This window comes from Octodon degus, unplaced genomic scaffold (assembly GCF_000260255.1).
Source record: "Octodon degus isolate 3935 unplaced genomic scaffold, OctDeg1.0 scaffold00064, whole genome shotgun sequence".
NCBI classification, from domain to species: domain Eukaryota; kingdom Metazoa; phylum Chordata; class Mammalia; order Rodentia; family Octodontidae; genus Octodon; species Octodon degus.
The window spans coordinates 8,057,876-8,080,904 of NW_004524640.1; the positions used below are offsets into that span (position 1 = coordinate 8,057,876).

The 23,029-nt window shown below is 44.4% G+C and overlaps 1 protein-coding gene and 1 non-coding gene across 2 annotated transcripts; both read right to left on the bottom strand.

Moving 5' to 3' along the window:
- Window positions 1-1,612: 1,612 nt before the first annotated feature.
- LOC101583274 (apolipoprotein L2-like) lies at window positions 1,613-15,149 on the bottom strand. The gene is made up of 4 exons (XM_023718942.1): window positions 15,026-15,149; window positions 10,743-10,817; window positions 7,016-7,142; window positions 1,613-3,682 (listed from the first exon to the last, which is right to left on the bottom strand). Exons 2-4 carry the CDS (start codon window positions 10,762-10,764, stop codon window positions 2,803-2,805), a joined length of 1,029 nt encoding a protein of 342 aa, XP_023574710.1. The 5' UTR covers window positions 10,765-10,817; window positions 15,026-15,149; the 3' UTR covers window positions 1,613-2,802.
- A 4,371-nt stretch (window positions 15,150-19,520) lies between these two features.
- Window positions 19,521-19,654, bottom strand: LOC111817626. Its single transcript, XR_002821776.1, has one exon. It is a non-coding gene; the product is annotated as a U11 spliceosomal RNA (small nuclear RNA).
- Window positions 19,655-23,029: the final 3,375 nt, after the last annotated feature.

A 23,029-nucleotide genomic window follows, 5' to 3' on the forward strand; every position in this document is an offset into this window, starting at 1 on the left:
GTGCTTGTTAATCAAAGGAGAGTTTATGCCAAGGAATGCGCCAGCCAGAGCCCTTTCTTGAAGGACCCAGGCTTGCTAGGAGACCCTGGATTCTAATCTTCCTAAAGCTGTTTCTCCTCACCATGGCTATGGGTATCACAATTTATTCTCCAGGTCTGGTGAAGAGTTGAGGAATAGATTTGGTTCTAAGGCCCCTGAGTGATGGAGAAGAAGACGAGGCTTAAGAAAAACTAATGTTTATTTGGGCTGAATTGCAGAATTTTATCCTGGGATAGTTCCCCATGGTGGGCATCCACACCTGTAAACAGGTGGATTTTAGTCATAGGATAGGGCAGCTGCTCTTACGTAGCTTCTGGATGGGGCAGGAGAAAGGAGAAGTTGTCACCTAGAACTTAGAGCACCAGGCCAGGAAAAGACCCACACTCAGGGAAGACCTAGTATGTGGCAGGCACTGACCTTGCCACATGTCACACCTGATCTTCACAACACCATGGGGGACATTGCTGTCATGTTACAGTAAGGTGGGGGGCTCCAGGTCACATAGGTGGCATGTGGAAAATTTACACTATGGATGTAAAATAGCAGGATTGATCACTTTTCTGGAAGAACCATTCAGACCAAACTTGGTCCCCACAGGCTTGAACTAGAAGAAATGGCTCCCTCTTGGGTAGCACTCCAGAGTCAGCCAGAAGGAGGGTACAGGTGACAGGCTAGATGATCCTCTATGTCACTGTCATCTCAAATCCCTGACATTTCATCTCCTGTCCCTTTCTGCCTTCCTCTGTGTCTTTCCCCAGCTGCCTTCCACTTCTTGGAATCTGTCCCATTCTCATCTGAAGACCTGGGCAGAAGCTGGTGCAGAAAGGAAGAGGGGAGAGGAGGAGGGCGGGGACCACGTCCATAAGGAGAAAGGCCAGGTTGGCAGACTCTGCTTGTCCTTGTCTGCCCACAACTTCTTGGTGCTTGAGCAGTACCTCTCAGATCTCAGCCCAAGCAGGACCCAGCTAGAGAAGAGGAAGTGGAAGGACTGGGGAGGGCTCGTGGGCTGTGGCTCTGATGGCAGTATCTCAGGCAGGTCTCCTTACAATTCCTGTGCCATACGGGCTGGAGGGGAGGGGGAAACAAGTGTGGGGTGGGATGGGAGTGATCCAGGGCAACTGTGAGCAACAACAGCCAGCAGTCAGGTCTCTCGTGGTTCCCGCCAGGGGGCAGCCACGGTCCAGACGGGCTTCACTCCCTGTGTTCTTTGTCCCCTGATATCTGCACATGCTGCTTAAAGAAAGGCAGTAGCGCTGCGTTCCCACCAGGGGGCAGCCACGGTCCAGACGGGCTTCGTTCCCTGTGTTCTTTGTCCCCTGATATCTGCAGATGCTGCTTAAAGAAAGGCAGTAGCGCGGCTGCAGCTCCCTCTGCCCTCAACACAGCCAGGACGGAGGCTTTGTGTCCTGAGAGGGTGCAGGGAGAGGACAATAGGACGAGGACACAACCATGCACAAACAATAGAAGCCACACACAGGACAGATGGCAAGGAATGCTCTGCAGGTTACCTGGGCTTGGGAACAACTGTGTTCATTAATGATAATGGCATTTATTTATTGAGGGTCAGGGTTGGCAGGCATCTTCCATGTACTCCCATTTCATGATCACACACTCCATGAGGTGAGGACCGTGAATCTCCCCACCTCAGGTAATGTCCCTAAGTTTTCCCAGAGGTGTTGATATCAAGACTTCACCCCAAGTCCTTCTATCCAAATCCCATGTTTCTGATGACCGTGCTCTGCTTTCTTAAAAGCACAAAGATATTTACTCATGTATGCATGTTTTTTGTTAATGACTCCTTTTGTTCCACACCCTATGTATTGTACACCTTGCCTAAGTTTCTGTCTTAGTAAATTTATTGAAGCTCCTTTCCTCTATTGTTTCCAAAGCCTTCCTGTTCCTGCTTGCTTCTGCAAGATCATGTCATGAAGGCCTGGAGTCCCACCTGGCACTGTGCGTGGGTTTGCCATGGGCTGCCAAGTCCCCTCTGCTGTCCACCCCAACTGTTGGAACTTAGGTTTTCTCCAAATTCTTCATGTAAGTAGTAGCGCAATGAACATTTTCCTGGGGTATGAAACTTTGCCTGTATTTGAGATTATTTTCCATTTGTAGAGATTGGATGACTGGGCCAGAAACTATTAATGTGTAAATGTGGGTTCATATGCTGGTGTTCATTCTGTCAGCCTTTCCAGACATTTGTAATCTGCTTTGCTTTAAAAAAAAATTGGTCTGTTTATGGGAAGAATTTCTTCAAGGTTTGCCATGGAATTGGCAGCAGGGGCATCAACAACCCTGTGTTCATAATGGGCCATCTGGTCCAGTGTGGAAAATGGGCAGAGATAGGTTAAGGCCTGTGTGACACAGGTGCTCTTCCCGGAGTCTAGGGGAAGCATGATGGTGGCATTTCAAGATGGTGGCATCACCCTCTTTCCCTCTCCTGTACTTCTGATCATACCCCCTGTACTGCCTCTGGGTAACTCCCCGTGTATTCTTTAATCCAAACTAAACTATTTCCTCCCATCCCCTCCACTCACCAGTCCTCTCCCATCAGTTGTTTCAGACTCTGGCTCCTGCCTTCTTTCTGACCTGCTCGCTTTCTGCTTTCATCCCTCTTTGGCTGTGTTCAGTCACAAAAAAGCTGCACTCCTTCACACAGGTTCGCGTGCTTGACCTCACCCTCTGGCACTCTAAAACATTGCCTCCATCTGTCTATGTCTTTGTGTAGCACATCTTCCCTGAACTGCATGCTGTGTGAAGAGGGCGTCACTCATCTGAATCTGGCTTCAAGTGCTCATAGGCCTGGCTGAGGTGCTCCAATATGCTCTCCAGCTCTTGAGCCTGCTCTCGTAGTGCGTTACCCAGCACTGACTTCTCCTCCTCCTGCAAGTGTGCAGAGTTCTGCACAAGGTTGTATAAATCTAACCCCAAGAAGACAGCTCCGGTGGCTGTACAAAATATCTTGGTATCTCTGCTTATTGCCATCGCAGTGTGTCCAAAGGTTGACTGCACCACCTCTGCACCATCTTGGACCATGATATTCTCCATCTTAATGGCCACTTTGACCTTGTTTAGTAACTCAAGGTTATTGCTGGCCAGCTTGATAGCACTGATGTTCTTTCCAATACCTTTCAGGAAGTGGTTCCAATTTTCAGTTGAGGAAAAACCTTTGGGTGGGAAGCGACCCACTGACTCTGTAAACCTTGTCAGCTTATCTACAATGGCTGACATCAAGTCTCTGGCTTCGTCTTGATCTGGTAATGTGCTTGAATGAGCCACTGGGATAGAAGGCAATTCAGTTACACTGCTTCTGGCTCTTTGTTTGTCAGCTGGTTCTGAGGGTGCTGGCTGGCTCCTGGTTGTGGAGGATGCCAAAACCAGGTCAAGGAGGGTCAAGATGTTAGAGGCAGTGGCATTGGGGATGCCCAGCACCTTAGTGAGAATGTAGTTCAAGTGTACCTTGTTAGCCTGGCCTGCAAGGGCATGGAGCCTTCTTATGTCCTTCATGAGTTCCATTTTCAGCTGAGGAAACAAGGTCAAGAATGTCTCTCTAGCCCGTTGGCCTTCTTCCTGCCTCTCTTGGTCTGTGTTGGCCACATCATCAATTAGGCCTTTTAGAGCTTCACGTAGCACATCAGCCTCATCTCTGTAACAGTGAAATTCAAAGGATTATGGAAGGTATTTCCTTTATCTGTAAGATGGGTCCTAAGGTTGTGTGTGTGTCCAATCACAGAACTTTTAACTTTGCAAATGCAATGGAAAAGAATTGTACAGGTGTACGGAATTTTTCCTTCAATGGTGAATGTGTTTTGGACATTTTAAATGCTCTGTGATCTTATTCCACAAGGGGGAAATGGGGAAAAGCCATCAGAAGATGCCCTTCAGTGGAAGGCATTTGGAAAAGATGCCTCCTCACTCAGATCCATGCCGTGGCTGCCACAGTATTTGCAGAGTGGGTGTTCTATAGGTGAAAAAGAGAAGCAAGACCAGGGAAACACAAAGTGAAAGCATATTAATGCACAGGGAGGAATTCATCTTACCAAAGTATGTTCTGTCTGCCCTCAGCTATGGAGAATTTCTCTGTTACTAGGATTTGATCTGAAAAGTCCTCTCTTCTAGGGATGTCATTGTTTGCTTGGGCACTTTGGCTACAATACCATACAAGTTCAGTTCAGCATCCTGTAATCCCAAAATTCTAAATCTGAACCATATCCAAATTAAACCCTCTGGTTTTTAATAAGATGTCACAAGCAGGAAGTTCCACACCTGACCTCGTGAGCTAGGTCACAGTGAAAAACAGGGCATGTTAAAAATCTTGTAGAATGCTACCTTCTCAGAATGTGTAAAAGGCATAAAGAAATGTACATGCATTTACTCTTTGAACTTGGGTGACATTCCCTTGATATTATATCATACATCTACTACTATCTGAAAATCAGAAAAAAAAATTCACAACTCAAAAGGTTGGCAGTCCCAAGTATGTCCACAAAGGATGCTCAATATTAACAAGGAGATGTGTGGTGGGACTTGGGGATCATTTCTCACCTCCAGGTTAATGGGGCAGTGAAGGCACTGACTTTGGGTGTGAAAGAGACACTCCTGGTCAGCTGTGAAGGCAGAATGTGGTGCAGTCCCCAAGAAGCCCCCAGGTATTGAGGCTTGAGTTGAAAAATAACTCCTTCCCTGACCACAATGCAGTGGAGGCGCCCTGAATGCTTTCTCAGCTGGGCCTTGGCCTTCTAGGTCTATCTTGCATCTCCTGGCCCTGCATTGCTGAGGAGCAGCAAGAATTCTACTGGTCACGACAGGGAAAATCCATCACTCTGATATCTCACCAGATGTCCGTTAGGACCTCTAATATATTTGCCCCTGATCTTCTTCAGGACCAGTCCCATTAAGTCACCAGGACAAATTCCTCAAGTCCTGATGTTCCTTTTAATAGTGTGCTCTCTTCTGCCCTTATTTGTCCTTTGTCCCTCTCTCCACTACAACAGTCCTGAATGAAGTCTTCCTTGCTGCTGTGACTTGTCTTGGCATAAGGAATCTTTCACAGGGTGAGACCCTTGCTTGGCAATTCCTGGGGTGAACTGGCACACATAACCAATGCAATGCACTGTGTTCTGAGCGGGATGGGTGCTTTTTCCTTGCAATCCTTCTAAACTCAATCGTATGCCACTCTTCCTTTGGCTGATTTGAAGTTGTGTTTTTTCCCCCATAATAAACCACAACTCTACTAAGCATCTTTGGAATCCTCTTAATAAATTAGGAAACATGGATTTGGTTTTGGGAAATCCTGGGGCTTGCAATTAGTGTCCAAAGTAAAGGTAGAGGTGGGTGTTGGGGTGCATACATGTGATCCTAGCACTCTATGAGGCTGAGGAAGGAGAATCACAAAAACAAGTTCAAGTTCAGCCTGAGAACTCAGTGAGAACCTGCCTCAAAATAAAACATAAAGAAGGCTGGCATGGAGCTCAGTGCAAAAGCCCCAGGTTTGACCTCCAGTAGTGCTGGTGGTTAAAAACCAAAGGATAGTCTTTGGGCTGCATCTTGGTCTTTTCTTTATCTGACACTTGGCACTCAGAATGCAAATAATAAATCCTCAGAGCCAGAGAGAAGCTAGAAAGTTGTTGTCTACTGTCTCCCAAGGCCTAATGCTCTTTGCCCTTCCAGGTGGACTGTCAGTGCTGCCCTCATTGCTAGGAAGCAGGAGACCTGGCTGTTAGACCTGGTTCTACCCTGACTCCTTTACCTTGTCACCTCCTGACCTAGCACCTGACACCCCAAACTTCAGGGCCCTACCCTCATATGTCAGTAGTGTATAAGACCTCTAAGTTGGAGACAGTTTCACTCAAGCATCCAAGGCCATGTGCAAAGACTCATGGGACACTGAGACCCATCTATCATAATTGTTAAACATGGAAAGACCTTAATTTAAATAAGGCATGGCTGAACATAATTTCTTCTTTAGGGGTGGGAGGACTTTTGGATGTCCTCAGACTCTCCCAAATTATACAAAATAGACAGCTTACTGTTCCGACTTTGGAAACTGTCACTAAGGTACTCTGCCCACCTATTGGTCACCGGCTACTCTATGTTAAGGAGGGCCCCCCAGGGCTGCTAAGAACTGTGCAGACCCCAGTAGGGTATGGACCAAGTAACCAACCACAGCTCTCAGTGACGTTTGGGGGTTGGTGACACAAAGAAGGAGGAAATGTTCCCTCTCACCGACATGTCCTCTTCTGGGTCCATGGCCTTCCTTTGTTTTGTACCTGTAGCCTTTCCTTTGCCTTATTCTGGGCCTTATGGCCCCAACCTTCTTGTTCTCATTTGAGTCACCAAGGCACAAGCCTGGGGCCCTAGAGCTCAGGCACAGCCAGTGTCTCACCCAGCTCTGTGTGACCTCACTCTGGTCTCTCTACCTCCTGGGCCACAGAAAGATCCTGCTGTGCTTGTGCAATTTCTCAGATAGGGAGAAAAACAGCCCAAGGAAGAATCCTTAGAACACAAGCTGATCATGTCTAGATTTTTCTGACTTGTTCCAAAGCAAGCCCTCCTGGCTCTCTTCTCCAGGGAGGAGACCTTTGGCCCTGTTCTCTTACCACCTAATCTTTTAAAAATCAGTTTCCTCTGAGTACCTACTGTGTGACATCTGTGTGCTGTGCATTTTATGTACATTAGCTTATTTTTCTCACAGTCAAACTGGATGAAGAAACTAAAACATAAAGTGGTGAAGTTACTTGCAAAGGTCACATAACTAGCAGATAGTAGAAGCTATCCTGCCTCTGTGGTCATCATGTCCCTTTGACCCAAGACCATTCAGTGCCCAGGGATGATGTGGATAAAATATCCTACAGGGATTGTTGGGGAAAAAATCCTCAACCTCAACCACAGAAAATTGCCTGGACGAAGACTGTCTACACTGAGAAAGGCAGCCCAGCAGGGGCTTGGGTGGCATTGTTGGGGTGTCCTGGGGGGTAACCTGGTCAATTCTGCCTCTGCCAAGACGGTCTCCCAGGCTTCGTCTTCCGTTACCAGCAGCTGCAGATCCTCCCTGCTCACTATGTCCTGGAGACACTCGATGACATCCTCAATGAAGCTGCTGCTCTCTAGTTGATGGGGAAAAGGAAAAAGTTAGAATACAGTGATAATGGCTGATGCACGCTGTGCTTCACGCTTCCCTTCCTGAGCAGCTGCCACACGGAAACTTTTGACAGAATCTTCAGTGTTATGCACTGAATTGTGTCCTTCGCAATCACATGCTAAAGCCCTAACTCCATTCCCCATGCATGGAAGTAGGGCCGAGACATAAAGCTCTATGAGGTCTTTTGTTCAAGCCACCAATCTGTGATGTTCTGTGGCAGTTCCAGGTAAATAATTCACCAAGAGGGACCGGGGAGATGGCTCAGTGGAATAAGCGCTTCCCTGGCAAGCGCAAGGGTCTGAGTTCAATCCCCGGTTCCGAAAAAAAAAAAAAAAAGAAAAAGAAAAAATTCACCAAGAATTGTGGGGGATAAAAAAATAAATAAATAAAAAATAAAAAATAAATAAAAGAAAATTAAAAAATTAAAAAATGAAATAAAAAATAAAAATAAAATAAATAAAAATTAAAAAATTAAATTAAATTTAAAAATTATGAAAATAAAAAAAAAAGAATTGCGGGGGACATTTTTTACTTTTATTTTTGTGCTAGTGGGCATACTGGGGTATTCTACACTCTACATACTACAGTAAGTGCTCTACCCAAGCCATATTCTCAGCCCTTTTTATTTTATTTTGAGATAGGGTGTTGCTGCCTTGCCTAGATCGGCTTTGTATCTGGGCTTCTCTTCTCTCAGCCTACAGAGAAGCTGAGATGACAGGTGCGCGTCACTGTGGCTGGCAGTGCAGTGGTGTCTTCTTGTTTGAAATCAGTTTCTTTTTAACTGCACAGTGCTTTCCGAGAGGGAAAGTGCCAGCCATGGCTTCCATTTCCCTACAGCTGAGTGTGAGTCAAAAACTGTATTCCAGCATCTTCTAAACGTGACTTTCAACTCATCTGTGGGTTTGGAATTTAGTTTAGGTCACGAGCAGTGCTTTAAAAAGGAATCACAACTGACAGAATGAGTGTGTATTTAGCATAGAATAGTGATACATTGTTTTGTGAATTATTTTAAACACATACCCAGGGTGATATATGCCAGTGAATTTTTAAATTTTTAAAAATTATTATAATAGAAGACACATTGCCATCCACCCCTCTCAGAACACTCTCTCACTTCAAACCTCCCGTTGTCCCTGCCGCTTTCTGAAGCATGGCTAGAAGTCCTCTTCTGTTGGTGTCTTCATGGGAGTGTGATTAAAATGCGAATGCTTTTTGTATCTGTGTATTCAAAGTGGTTTAGGATAGATATATAGTTACATTCTCTTAATGAATAGAATGATTTGTTCTAGTGGTGTTTGTAAATAGGATCTCAAGTCCGCATCTTGTACAGCAATTAACCACTAAGAAGAATGTATGCAGTGTGTTAGTTATTGAAACTGTCCTAGCGATTTGATTTGAAACTGTCTCATTGCTATTTGTTTATCAATAAAATTATGAAAAAAAAATAAATAAAATGCAAATGCTGCTGCTGGTGCCACCCAAGGGAAAGGCGGGCTTGTAAAGTCACCACCGTGGGTCTTCTTTTTTTTTTTTTTTTTTGTGGCCAGCTCAGCATACCCTGGGGGCAAGGTTGGCATGGCATGTTGATTGAACCAGCGTCCCTGCGGTTTCCTAAGCTTGCCTACAGGTGCTTTAGTCTGCTGAGCTATCTCGCCGGCCCCCATGGGTCTCCATTTACCCTGCTCACCAGATCTGGGGCCATGCTGTTCCTGCTTCTTCTGCAAAGTCAAAATGACTGTGAAAAGTAAATGGTGTCAATCCATTTAGGACATCAGCACAGTTGAAGTCGGTTGTAGAGGAGAACTTCCAGAGCTGCTTCAGAGAGCGGACACGGTGGGTGAGGGCATAAGTATTGTTTGCAGCGAGGTAGAGTATTTGGAAGAGGATTAATTGCAATGTGTTTTTTTTTACTATAATAAATTTCTTTTTTTTCCATCCCCCCTTTTTTTCTATAATAAATTTTTTGGAAATTTTTTAATTCACTGTATTTTTACTCATACCTTCTATATTTCATATATATATATATATATATATATTCCCTAGGAATCCAGAAATATAATATTTTAAGATATTAAAAATATTTTTCAATTTATTTTTTAATGGACACAGTACAGGGCAAGCACCCACACATAGCTTCATTAATTATAGACAAATAAATAATTTCACATATTCATAGGGTACAGTGTGGTACCTCAAGGAAACTGGCACCTTACCACTGTTAGCAGTATTTATTTTCTCTGGGTTGAGACAACTTAAAATCCTCTCTAATTGTTATTTAAGAATATACAATTATAATATAATTTTTAGTCTTCCATAGATGGAATATGGAAAAATATGGAGTATTATTAGCCAATGTTAGTAGTCAAATCAATTACTGAGCTAACAGTGAAATAAATAGGCATTAGTGTTAAATTGGACAAATAGAATGAAGGATGTAAATAGTCTCGGGCCAGTAGAGAGGGGGAGGGTTACTGCCCTATTAAGTACCAAGAAAATATGAAGTTTGCAGAGGTCTGGAGTCTGCGAAATTGCAGATAAGGGACTGGGCACCCGCATAAGTGTATGTATCTGTCAGAACATGATACACAATATATTTCCTGTCATGTAAAAGCAAGCAGCCAGCATGTTCTTTTCAAAGAAGAGAGACACTCCTAGAGGAAAAACAACTGCTCAAAGCCAGCAAGCAGAGAGCCCAAGATTTGAATCCAAGGCTATCTTGCCAACAGTTTTTGGACATCACAATTAATCCTCATGTTTTAAAGTCCCTCAGGCAACGTGATGCCAACTGCCCGTAGTCGCAGCACTAGGGCAACAGGGCAAGAGAATACCTTGAGCCTAGGAGTTTGAGACTAGCGTTCGGATCACTAGCTTGACTCCAACTCAACAACTTTCCTATAAAACTCCAAACTAAAAGTGATTTCCGTATGCTAGGCTATAATACTATAATATACCTGAAGTATTTTTTTTTTAAGTTTAAAACCAAAAGTTTAAACTCTGTATTATGAGAAAAACTATCATGGAAGAGGACACGGCCTGATAATCCCAGAGGCTCCAAGGCTGTGGACGGAAAGGGTCCTCCAGCCGGGTGGTGATGGGGGACTGGACCCCCGCACTGCTCTTACTGATCTCTGCGAGTCTCACCAGCTTGGGTTCCTAATGACACCCCCAGCCCCAGGTTGGCCCATTTTCTAAACAGAAGAAAGTTCAGCTATAACAACCCCAGCCCTGTTTCCAGCTCCCAGGCCTGCTGGAAGCTCTTGACGTCCAGTCTTCCTGGCTCCCTTATTCTTCACCCTGATGACTGACGGCACAGTTTGCTCTCCAAGGCTGGAGTGGACTTGGTCCCAAGGCCCCTCTCTTCCTTCCCCTCCTGCCCTCCTCTCTGAGGGCTGACTTCGCCCCTGAGGAGAGGGAGGGCTCACAAACCTCAGGAATGGAGATCCATGCATTTCTCTTTGGTCTCCCCTCTCTATCCCCGTTGCCTTTACAAGCTACCTTGGCTTCAGAGGAGCCACCTCAGCGCTAGCTCACGAGCAGGAACCAGCCGAAGAAGAAGAGCGGATACCTGTGAAAGGTGCCCAGGCCATGGCGATGGCAGTGTTGTCTCGGGTTTTCCTGAGCACTCACCAGGGGGTCCAGGCTGGAGGAGAGAAGGAAAGAAATCAGAGAGCACAGTAGGGACCGCTGGGCCAACAGCGATCAGCAGCCAGGGGCGACGTCTGCTGTATATCTGTCTGGGGTGTGGACTGACTGAGTGTACCTCACTGAGCAAGTTGTCTGTCCACTGGGCCCCGTGGTCGTTATTTAGAGGAAAGCCATCACCTGGATCCCTCTGCCCTTCAGTCTACCAAGGCAGAGCCCCTGAGTCCTGTGAGGTACAGGGAGGTTTGGAGATGAAGACACAGCCATATAGAAACAATAGAATTCATACACAGAGGAATAGGTGGGAAGGAATGTTCTGGCAAGTACCTGGGGCTGGGAGCATTTGCTCTTACTGCGGGTCTGTGATATGCAGGCTCCTTGTATGATTCATTCCATGAATACACACGGGTTGGGTCCAGAATCTTTGTGGCTCCCACTCACAAATCTTTCTAACCCAAAGCCCATGTTTTTGATGACTATACTATCTACTTCTTTAAATGCACAAAAATCCTTACTCACATATATCTTTATTGTCAGTGACCATCTGAAGCCAAATCCATGCCTGGAACCCTGTGTGTATGGGTGAGTTTCCATGTATCCTCTCCCATGAATACCAAAGTCTGCAGCATTCTCTTTCTGCAGGTCTGCTTTTTTCATTCTATTAGGGCCTGGAGTCTTGCCAGAACCTGGCTCACTCTCCTGTCTCCCCCAACTGTTGTACCTAAGGCTATTTCTATTCATTTATGTAAATAATAGTGCACAAATATTCTCTTTGCATAAAACCTTGACTGCACTTGAGATTATTTCCTTAAGATATTTGTAGAAATAGCATGATTTTATTTAATTTAACTTAAACCTGGGCCATATGTGACAGTTTCAATCTTACTAGCTATCAGAAGTCTTTTTTGTTTTAAAACACATCTGTGCTTAAAGGGAATTTCTTTAATTTCTTGTGCTCATCTTCTTTTTGAAGATGAGGTAGGGAAACTAATGTGGATTGTTTGGGGTCATATTTTAGGAAGACATAAAGGCGCTTATCCATTACCTGCTACCACTCAAAAGTTATTACCTAAGATCCTTACACAAGTGGCAATAGCTAATGATAATAATGACCAACACTGGTGGGTTTCATGCCATACCAGCAGTTGTTCTGAGTCATTAGAAATGATCATGCAGTACTCTTCCAATGAACTTTCAAGTGTGTACTATTCCTTCCATACAGATGAGTAAATGGAAAGACAGACAGATGTTAAGTGACTGGTACCAGATCAGAAATCTCACAGTGAGGAAGACTGGCTCTCACTCCGGAACCCCCCAGCACTTCTCCTCATTCTGCTATCAGTGAAGTTGGGATGGGCTCAACAGGAGACCCAAGACTCCAGTGAAGGTTTGGGAGGCAGAAGTGGATGGAACAATGACGATTGAGTAAAGCAGAGTGCAGTGAGCTGCAGAGTAGAGAAGCGCAGAGGAGACCCACGGCCCAGAAGAACGGTCTTGGGGACAAAGCCTGAGAGAGGGAGAGATGAGGAGGAAGCTGGGGAGAAGCCCTCAGGCCCTTGTTGCACAGTATTCATGGAGACCTCCAGTCCCCACCAGGAGGACAAAGGGTCAGAGTGCATGACTGAACTGAAAGCTCTCCAGAGAAACACATCTTGGAGTCAGACATTTAGGGCGTCACTCTCCAGTCCCTCTGCAGGGAAATGTAGGACATCCAGGGAGTCACTCTTCAATCTCCCTCCTGCAAATGAATGGGTGGGTAGGTTGGGTCAGATGAACGAGGAAGACATCAGCATGGAAAAGTGGCCAAAAGAAGCAAGTAAAACCTGTAACTTTGGGCCTGGCTCTGACCCTCGTCTGAGCCTCAGTTATTTGCTTACACAGGAAGTGCTTGCTCCTGCTGCCTAAGAGGTGCCAGCCTGAGTACAAACTGCTAAATCATTATGGCTCTGATTCAACATGGCTGAATCCAAAAACAAACAAGCAAACAAGCAAGCAAACAAACAAACCCACCGCAGCTTATCTTCTCAGTGACTACCTCCTCCTTCATCTCCCCAATACAACTCCCTTTCACCTCGCCCATGTGCCCAAAGGAAGCCTCAATCAGCTTCTTCATGCACCACTGAGCCCTCCCCCACACTCCACCTCTAGAAAAAGTCCTTATCACCCCAGCTCCCCATTGTTTCAGGTCAGAAGATCTCTGCCATCTTCCTGTCCTCAATAAAGGCCTCTTCTCTTCTGCCTCTCTGCTATTCCAAAAAACCTAATACCTGCTTGGTACACAGGTAGTCTTTATATAATGAGCCTGCCTGCAGCTGAATTCCTAGAAAGGTGATCTGTGGGCAGAGAAGGGAGATACTGCAGGAAACCCAGCCCAGCCCTTCCTCTGGACACCTGCAGAGAGCACTTAAGGATTCCTCTTTGCCTAGCACCTGTGGCCTGTGCTCTCTCCAGGGAGCAGAGAAAAGATGCTGAACACAGATTCTCCTGGTCAGTGGCTGCAGCACAACCTTCTTGGCCAGAGACATAAGACAGCAGGCCTCTCCTGGAGAACTTTCTGTGGCCTACCACGGTAATGTTCAGGTTTCTGGGTCCAGAGCCAGCTGACTGCTCCAGCTCCTCCTGACTCACCTCTTCCTTCCCTCCATGCACCTTCATTCCAGGCATCTTCCATGACCAGGATCTCCACTCCCAGGTTCCAGGGTTTCCTGGGGCTCTGGCCTCACCTGGAATATCTCCCCTACCCTGTCCTCTGTTTTAAGCCAAGTTCACAGGTCACTTCTTCCCTACAGGCTGCCCTAAGCTCTCCCTGGCTTCCTTGGAATGTGAAGCACTCCTTGGTACCCGTATCTGTGTCATCTTTTCTGGAGACTGCAACCCAGCCCAGAGGGGCCCTGTTGTCATCTGCATCAACCCCTGCAAGTCACATAGAACCAGTGTGCATAGCCTCTGACTGAAGACCCCCGAGTGACCCAAACTTAGGGTGTGAGAGGCATTCTCTGCACACAGCCTCCTCCAACCCCTGAGAACGTTGCTCCAGTTCACCTTCCCTAGCAGCTGCATAAATCTATCAGCTTTGCTTTTCTGCCTTCATGGTCAATTCTCTTCAACAGAGAATTGCTAATAATATATATATATATATATATATATATGTATATATATCCAATTATATACAAATTATCTGATTATTTTTAAGTAATTTTGACAGTTCCATAATATTTGAGAGCTTTTATTTATTGACTTATAGCTGTTTCCTGAAGTTTTAATATATTTATACAAGGACAAAGCATAAAGCACAAGTGAAAAGTAGGGAACCCAGCTACAATCTGAAGAGGAGCTTGAGCTTCTAAAGCCCCCTCTCCAGGTGACCCCCACAGCAAGAAGTCAGGCTCAGCTCCCACATGACCCTCCACCTTTATCTCTCAATGGGGCCAGTGACATCAGGGGGGAAGGGATTAGGCCTTTCCTAATGCCTTAATATATTTATCATTGTATCATAATACAATATATACTATATATATTATATTATATATTCACCTTCATAGAAGGTGCCTGGAATCAAGATGCATGGGGTGAAGGAAGAGGTGAGTCAGGAGCAGCTGGAGCAGGGAGAAGGGCCAGTTCTGGGCACAGAAACTTTGTCTGTCTGTCTGTCTGTCTGTCTGTCTGTCTGTCTGTCTGTCTATCTATCTATCTATCTATCTATCTATCTATCTATCTATCTATCTATCTATATCTGCTCCTCTGCAGGAATATGATCAGAAAGGTAAGTCAATACAAAGAGATACAGTTTAGATCTAGCAGTCTGAATAACTACACAGTGACAAGCAGCACTCTTTGCCGGCCCGCTGCAGGCCCACCATCCCTTCATGGTTGATGGGCTTACAGAAGGTTCTAGAGATTTCAGGATGATCCACAATTTCTGCGTAACTGAAATGAGTTCTAAGTGTGGCCCAGCAACTCAGCCCAGGCCATGGGGCAGCAGCAGAGCACAAGTGTGCAATGGGCGAGGATTGTGTACAGAGTGGCTTTGTTCTTAATTCGAAAAGGAGAGAAATAACTGTCTGAACATAGAGAGTAGACAGCAGAGTCTATTAACAGAAGGGAAAAGAACAGGAAGGAGAGAGAAGCACTTTGCAATAAAAGACTGTTGGACTCCTAAAGATAGAGGCTGCAGCCAAAGAGGAGATGGGAGAGGCCCCAACTTACCAACGATGCTTCCTCTGGCTGTGTTTGAACGCAATCCAGCTCTCCTGAGCTGTGTGGGTCCAGGTTCCAGCTGTGGACTAAATACTGAACGAGGCGTCCCGTGGGCCAGTAGAGCCAGGCTCCTGATAGGGACACTGAAACTCACCGCTTGTGAGCCGTTCAGCTGGGCACCACGCTCGCCCCGCCCTGATTGTTTACTCAGCAAGAGGAGCCAGCTCAGGCCCCGCATTCCAGGTCCTTCCAGGCCCAGCCCACCTCTGCTGGCTATTATCTGTGGGATAACAGAGAAAGGCAAGACCTGCGGCAGATGCAGTGTGGTGCCCTCCACACACTACACTGAGCATCGCTAGGCCCGGAACGGAATGCCCTCCCTCCACACGCCAAGCGCAGCTGCCTCACCCATGTCCACCTGCAGCATCAGCATGTGCTTTTCTGTTGTGCCGCTCTTATGGGATGTCGTGTGCACACAGCTTCTAGGTATTGGCTTCTTCTTTCTGGAGTAGCTGATTCCCTGCTTGGAGCTGTCATGTATGTCTTCCCCTGAGGTCGCTCAGGCATCGCCCCAGCAAAGTCAGTGTGGCTGAACCTTACTCTGTTCCAGCCCTAGAAAGGCTGTGGGTGGGAGGAAAGGGAGGTGCTGGGAGGAAGCGTAGATGGCACCTTCCCAGACCTGCTCCATGCCACTGCATGAGCAGATAAGGAACCTTCCCTTCCCTATCAGCTGAGGTCTGAGCTGTATCTACCAGCAGCAGACTGGAGATGCTGAGCACGGGTTCTCGCTCCCAGCCTCTGCAGGGCTCCCACCTTGGGCAAAAATGTAAGTGTTAGGACATCATTTCTCCTGAGGCCTCGGAGGAAAGGGAACACTTTTATATTGCTGGCGGAAATGTGAGCCGGTGTGACCACTGCAGAAATCAATAGGAAGATGTCTCAAAAGTTTAAAACTAGGAATTCCATTTGATCCAGCTATTGCCCTTCTAGGTATCATCCTGAAAGAGTTAATATCGCCATAGTACAGTAGTATGTGCATACTCATGCTTACAGGTGAATAATGCTTACTAGCTAGACCTTGGACAGCCTATACGTCCATGAACCAATGAGTGGATCATGAAAATGAAGTATTTACACACAATAGTGCATTACTCTGCTATAATGAAGAGGAGATTTGAGTCTTCCTTGGGAAAATGGTTGTTCTTTGAGACTATAAGTTTAAGTAAAATAAATAAGATTTACAGATTTATATATCACATTTTTTTGAGAATCTGAAGTTAGAAATAAAGATCAAAATAAAGGCTAGGTAATAGGAAGTAGGAGCTAGATCTTTCTCAAATTAAAGGGGCTCAAGGGAGGAAAGGAGTAGTGAGAAGGGAGGGAAAGTGGACAAAAAAGGGAGTAAGATGTGTTTGGTATAGGCATCTCCTCTGCATAAGGTAGGAAAACTTTTGTTTTGACTCACTCAAGGAAGATAGGCTCAGCACAGTTGTCAAGACAGGACAGGCTCCTCCTGGCTCTTCACTGAAGCTACAGTTCCAAGGATGGGGCTGGCACAATGAACTACCCAGATTCCTGTTGCCACGTGTGCCAGGGCCAGGGCACCTGCAGGCTGGTAGGGCCATATTTCTGAGAAGTCAATCTCAGCAGGCTTCTTCTTTTGAGGGAAGATGCCATCCAAAGAAGCCAGGAGGACTGGGGAGGATGGTGCACTTCAGGCCGGGATCAGCAATCCTCAGCTGCACCGATCGAGGCCCTGCCTGTGACGCTCGCTGTGCTTGACACATCTGGTGTTGTGCAGCTCACAGTTTGAGGCTGTGATGTAATGGAGAGAGGGTGGTGGAGGAAAAGCAAGAGTCCAGGCTGTCAGGTTGTCAGGTCCCACTACCCTCAATGAAGAAGCCTGTACTAGCACTAGAACTGTTTGGAGTGGCACTTCAATGGCAATGGACAGAACAGAGCAGCCTCTTTTCACCTGCATTAGACCTCTGCCTGGCTCCCGACACGGCTGCTGTAGCCACATTGTAGGAACCCTGAGGTCCCCGTTGGTCACTTGGATCCAGATTTGTTCATCTTCTCATGAGGATTTTCTCCAGTGCACGGAAGGTTCTGGGTACAGTTTGCTTGTGTGTTGGAGGTGGGCTAGGAGCAATTTATTTTATTTGTTTATTTTTTTAAAAGTACAGCAACACATTTTGAGATGTACACAGACTGCAAAATGATTACTACAATCAAACTAATTGTCATATACATAGCCTCACACTCTTATCACAATTCTTTATTGACAATTTGCATTTTTTGTGTTTATAATTTGTTCCCAGTGTCTGCTTGCAATAGATAATAGTTCTCTCATGTTGGAGAACGGGTACATGCACATGACTGTCACATATCTTGTCCATTTCTGATCCTTTTCCTTCCCCTCCCTGTCTTTTCCCTGATCCCTTCCTCCATTTCCAAAAAGCCAAACTTGTTTCCTACATTTCTCTCTTATTTAACTTTCATTTATTTGTATTTTAGTTTTCACATATAAAAGAAACCATGTGATATTTAACTTTCTATGTTTAGCTTATTCCACTTAAGATTGTGGTCTCAAATGTCATCCATTTTTTTCCTGCAAATTGAAGACCATTTACAATCAAAGTGTTTATGGAAAGATACATACTGATTCTTGTCAATTGGCTGGTTGTCCAGTGCTCCTTTTCTTGACTAGAACTGATCAAATTTTTCCTCTTCAGATAGTAGGATTCATGTGAGCATTTTTTTTTTTTTCATTTAAGTATTTTCTGAGGGCTGGTTTATGTGTCAGACAATTTAAAAATATTTACTTAGAAAGTCTTGACATTTCCAGTTTTAAAGGATAACTGTATCAGCTATTGTAATCTAGGTAGGCAGTTACATACTTTCAGTTAAATCCTTTTGATTTTTCTGTTATTTTGAAGAGTAAAAACAAGAATAAAAAAAACAAAAACAAAGACAGAAACAGGGTAACATATAACAATACACACAATCCAGATTTTCAAAACAAGAATAGCTGATAAACAATGATTGATATATTATCTATTTTTATCGTTAAATCTGTTGCTCAGATTAACAGATAATAGTTAGGCAGGATGGGACATATGATCCAATTTTGCCACATGCTGTCAAGAAAACTTAAATTTTTGTTCTTGTCTCTCATTTTCTTTTATTATTTATTGTAAATTATTTCTTTTTTAAAAATTACTTTAAAGATAGTATAGTTATAATTAATATGACATTAGAAATGGTGCACATTTAAGAAGATCAAGATGACAGGTATATAAACATGGTTTTAGTATTACACATTGCTATTCTCAATGTAGTTGCTTAGTTCACAGATATCAGCATAGAGTTAGTCAAGGTGAGAATTCTACCAATTAACTTCTATTTTAAAAAAAAAACTGATGGAAATTCTTAGGACAATTGCCTTAGCCATCTTGTATATGCACATGTATGGTTTTGCCCCTCCCTTACTTCCCATCTTCTTTCCTTTCTCTCTCTTCATTGTTTAATCTTTAAGTTCTGTTACTTTCCATTTAACTGTGTCTATTCTACCTTTCAGTTTTTTTTTTCTTTTGAGTTCTCACACTAGGGAGACAATATGATATTTACCCATGTGAATCTGGTTTATTTCACTTATGAGAGTAGTCGCAAGTTGCATCCACTTAGCTACAAAGGCTTAGAGTTTGTTGTTCTTTATAGCTGAGTAATACTCCATTGCATAAACATACATCTTTTTCATCCATTCCTCAGGTGTTAGGAGTTTTGCTTGTTTCCAAGATTTGGCTATCATAAATTGTGCTTCTGTAAACAAGGATGCACATATATCTTTTTGAAATACGTTGTCCATGCCATCCTGAGCTTTAGGATTTCTACAGATAAGTATGCTTTAGGATTTCTACAGATAAGTGTGCCGTCATGCTGATGGGTTTCCTCTGGAACTGTCTTGGGGCTTCTCTCTTGCAACACTGCATCTCTCTCTTCTGTATTCTTGACATTTTAACTGCAATGTGACATGAGGGGGGTATGTTCTTTTCTGGTCCCAAGCCAGCCTGTTCAGAGCAGGTAAATTGAAGTAGTGTATATTTATGTATATTTCACTGGAATGTGATATGAAGTAGGTTTCCAAGTGTACGCAAAATGCCTCCTACTCCTACATGTCCAAAACCTTCCCAGATTTGGCAAGTTTTCTGAGATTTTTTTTCACTGAACAGATCTACAATGCCTTTAGTCTGAATGTTTGGGCCCTCCTACATGCCAAGAATTTGTAGGTTTGTGCTTTTAACTATGTCTCAGAATTCTTGGTAGTTCAGTTTTCTCTCTGTCTCTCTGTGTTTCTCTCTCTCTGTCCTCTTCTCTCTTCTCTCTTCTTCTCTCCCCTCACCCCTCATCCCTCTCCCCTCACCCCTCTCCCGTCTCCTCTCTCCTCTTCTCTCTCTCTCTCTCTCTCTCTCTCTCTCTCTCTCTCTCTCTCTCTCTCTTCCTTAAAGGTGTCAGGATCAATGACCACTAGCTTCCCAAGTACCAAAAAATTATGCTTCTGAAATCTCTTGATATCAATTCCATGTGCAGACTGAACAAGTTGCCCTATGTGTGCCACACATGATGGACACCTTTTCTTTTTCAGTTTACTGTTTCTTTTTTGCTTTACAAGCACTTAAGTGTGATAATTCATTCATCTTCTCTCCCAAGACTAAAACTCCGTCTTATGTTTGATTTTGTGTGTCTTTGTTCCATTGCACAAAATTTTTATTTGTCCTATTGCGCTTTTCGTTTGCACAATTTTGTTTGTTTCTTCTTTAGAATCTTTATTTGCTGAATTGCTTCTGCATATTCCTCATTATTTTCCTTAATTCATTACCTGTTTATTTTTACCCTTATTATTGAAAAATAAGCCTCTGAATTCTTTGCATCTTTTTTTTTGAACTGGGGATTGAACTCAGGTCTTTGTGCTTACTAGGCAAGTACTTATTCTACTGAGCTATCTCCCCAGCCCCAAGGATTTTTTTTTTTTGGTGACTCAGGCTGCCTGAAGGGCAGTTCTGGTAAGGCAGGTGGAGCTGGGGCTCGAACTGCGGAATCCGGCTCCTGACGGCCTTTGCATGAGCAGGCGCTTAAACAACTGAACTAAGGACAGCTTACCCCCCTGCATCTTAAGAGAAGATGCAAATAATGCATTCTTACATCTTAAGAGAAGCATCAGGTCTTGCGGTTGGGGATGGCAAATGTAGATTGCTGGTGACATTGGATCTACAAATGCCAGTGACTTCCCTGGGAATTTTTATTTTGATTATGGCTTTGTTGAGCACTCTCTTTAGGAAGCTTCACACAACTTGAGTAGATTTTCCACCTGCTTTCTCTCAAGTTGTCTTGGTGATGGCCCATGCCTTTGGTGAGGCGAGAGATTCCTACACAGGGAGGTGGTGTCTGGTGAGATGCAATTGAGCTGATTGCTGGCAGTGAATACTGTGTGTCTCCTGTTGCAGCTGGGTGTTTGCCTGTCCTGTTCCTTTCCCCGGAAACACCTGATTCCATGACCTGGAACAATCAGTGTCAGGCAAACCCCAAGCCAGCCTGTTCAGAGCAGGTAAATTGAAGTAGTGTATATTTATGTATATTTCACTGGAATGTGATATGAAGTAGGTTTCCAAGTGTACGCATAGAGAGAGACCATATTATTTCACCTAAGTCATTGAGACTCAGACAGGACCAGTGACTGATTGATGGCAGCAAGCAGAAAGCTTCAGAATTGGATTCAGGGTTAACTGGCAAAACTTTTTTGACCTCACCTTGAAGATACATATCTTTGAAATACCTAGGGAGTGTAACTACCTATGCCCGTAGTCCCTGCAAGTAGAAGGATCATTTGAACCCAGGCATTTTAGACAAGACCCAGGCAAAATAGCAAGACCCTGACTTGATAACAAAACAAAAGACAAAAATAGCAACAACAACACACACAGCTCATATGAAACAAATTAAAATAAAGTAAAATGCAATAAAACATGAGCAATTTAAAAAATTCTTCTAAAAAATATAAAAAATTCTTTTATATAATGTACATGTGTGCAGTCATGGGACATCTTGGAGTTGTGAATGATTGTTGATCCAATGCTGGGACAGATACTCTGCAATACAATATAAGTGGGAGAGAGAGGCTAGCTAGCTGCCTGAGCTGCTGCCACTCCTTTTGCTCTTTGCCTTTACCATGAATGATTGTTCTCTGCCATGTGCCGCTCCGCCTTAGAGCCAGCTGAGTATGGACTGAAACCTCCACTGACTGTGAGCTAAATAAACCTTTCCTTCTGTTATACCCTGTCAAATTGACTCCATTTTGTTGCCCTTCTAACCTCGCCGAGTTCCTGTTCTGTATGCGCCTACCCCACCCAACTCCTCACCCTTGTGACCCAAGTCTTATGACATCTGTGCCCCAAACCTTATCTTGTCCTGCAGAACTCTGTGTGATTTCAGCCCCCCCAACTCAGTGAACTCATGACCTCAGCACCCCCACCCAACAGGACCACCCCATAAACTAATGACTCACTGTACCCCATGATTGCTGATTCAAGCACCCCACTCAATAAGACCACCTAATGAACTAATGACCCTGCCACTTCTTCCTCTCCACCCCTTCCCTGTTTTTGCGGTTTTCAAGCTTAAATACTGACCCCTTGTCAATGCCTGGCATGCCTCTTTGCACCTTGCATAGAGATCGCCGCTGGGTACCAGCTAAAATAAAACGCTTCTTTTAACTTTTGGACTTGCCTCGTTGTCATCTGATTTTTGAGCTACAACACCTTCCTTAAAAAAAAAATGTACATGTGAGTCTTAAAATTTTCTTTGCAACCATACACTATGGAATAGACCTATGTTGTGAACAACACTTTTCCAGCTGATGTTGGGGGCTGTATGACAGCACAGGGAATTCTTTATCCTGCTGCTGATGGCTCGGGCGAGCCCTCGGCTCTCCTCCCTGTGGCCTCTCCACACCACAGGTGACATGGCGCCCAGTGACACCTCTAACCTCAGGCCACTGCTGTTTTGAAGCAACAGTAAATTTAACCCCAGAAATGCACCAGCTGGAGCCTCAAAGATCCCAGGGCTGCTGGAACCCCACTCACTACCCTTTTGTTCTTCACCATGACTTCTGGGAGCACAGCTTGCTCCCCAGGGCTGGTGAAGAGTTGAGGAATGGACTTAGTCTTAGACACCTGAATGAAGGGAGAAAGCAAGCCTTACAGAAAACTAACACACGCTGAATGAAGGACCGTTTCCTTTTAGGATGCAATTCAGACTTTTCTTTTCCTTGAGATATTTGGGGTCAGTCTCTGCCTGTATCAGTCACAAGTCATGAGCAGGTGCATATCCCTGGGAGTGCAGGTGGGTGTCCACTATTTCAGGCTCTGTTTCCTGCCTTTCCTTTGAACCCTTGCTATCTGCCTTCACCACCCCTTTCCTGTGTTCAGCCATAAAAATGCCAAAATGCTCAGGACTTGCCCTCACCCTTTTCACTTTAACAAAATGCTCCCTTAGAGAATTTGGTTACTATTTCTAAGAGTATTTGGTTGAAGTTTCAGGTCTTATATGTCATCTGCAAGTAATGACAACGTAACTTCTTCCTTTCACATACATAGCCTTTTTCTTGCCTTGTTCTTATTAAAGTTTCGAGTACTATGTTGAACAGAAGTGGTGATAACAGATACTGTTGTCTTGTTCCTGATTTTAGAGAGAAATCCTTCAAATTTTCCCCATTTAATATGAGGTTATAGTAGGTTTGTCATAGATGTCTTTTATTAGATTGAGGTAAGATTGTTCTATATCTATTTTCTTCCATATTTTTATCATGAAAAGATGTTGTATTTTATCAAAGGCTTATTCTGTATCCATTGATATGATCATGTCAGTTTTTGTCCCTGCTTCTGACCCACTGATTTCCCCTGTAGTTATTTTCCTGGAAGAGTTGAACACATGACATTATAGTGCTCCATGCATACT

Bases quoted from the DNA above. Each gene is read 5' to 3' on its own strand.
- LOC101583274 (XM_023718942.1), bottom strand. From the start codon at position 10,764: ATGGCCTGGGCACCTTTCACAG. The intron at 7,143-10,742 runs GTATCCGCTCTT...CCCATCAACTAG, and splicing joins GGCCTGGGCACCTTTCACAG to AGAGCAGCAGCTTCATTGAG. The intron at 3,683-7,015 runs GTTACCCCCCAG...TCACTGTTACAG, and splicing joins GCAGAGGCAGAATTGACCAG to AGATGAGGCTGATGTGCTAC.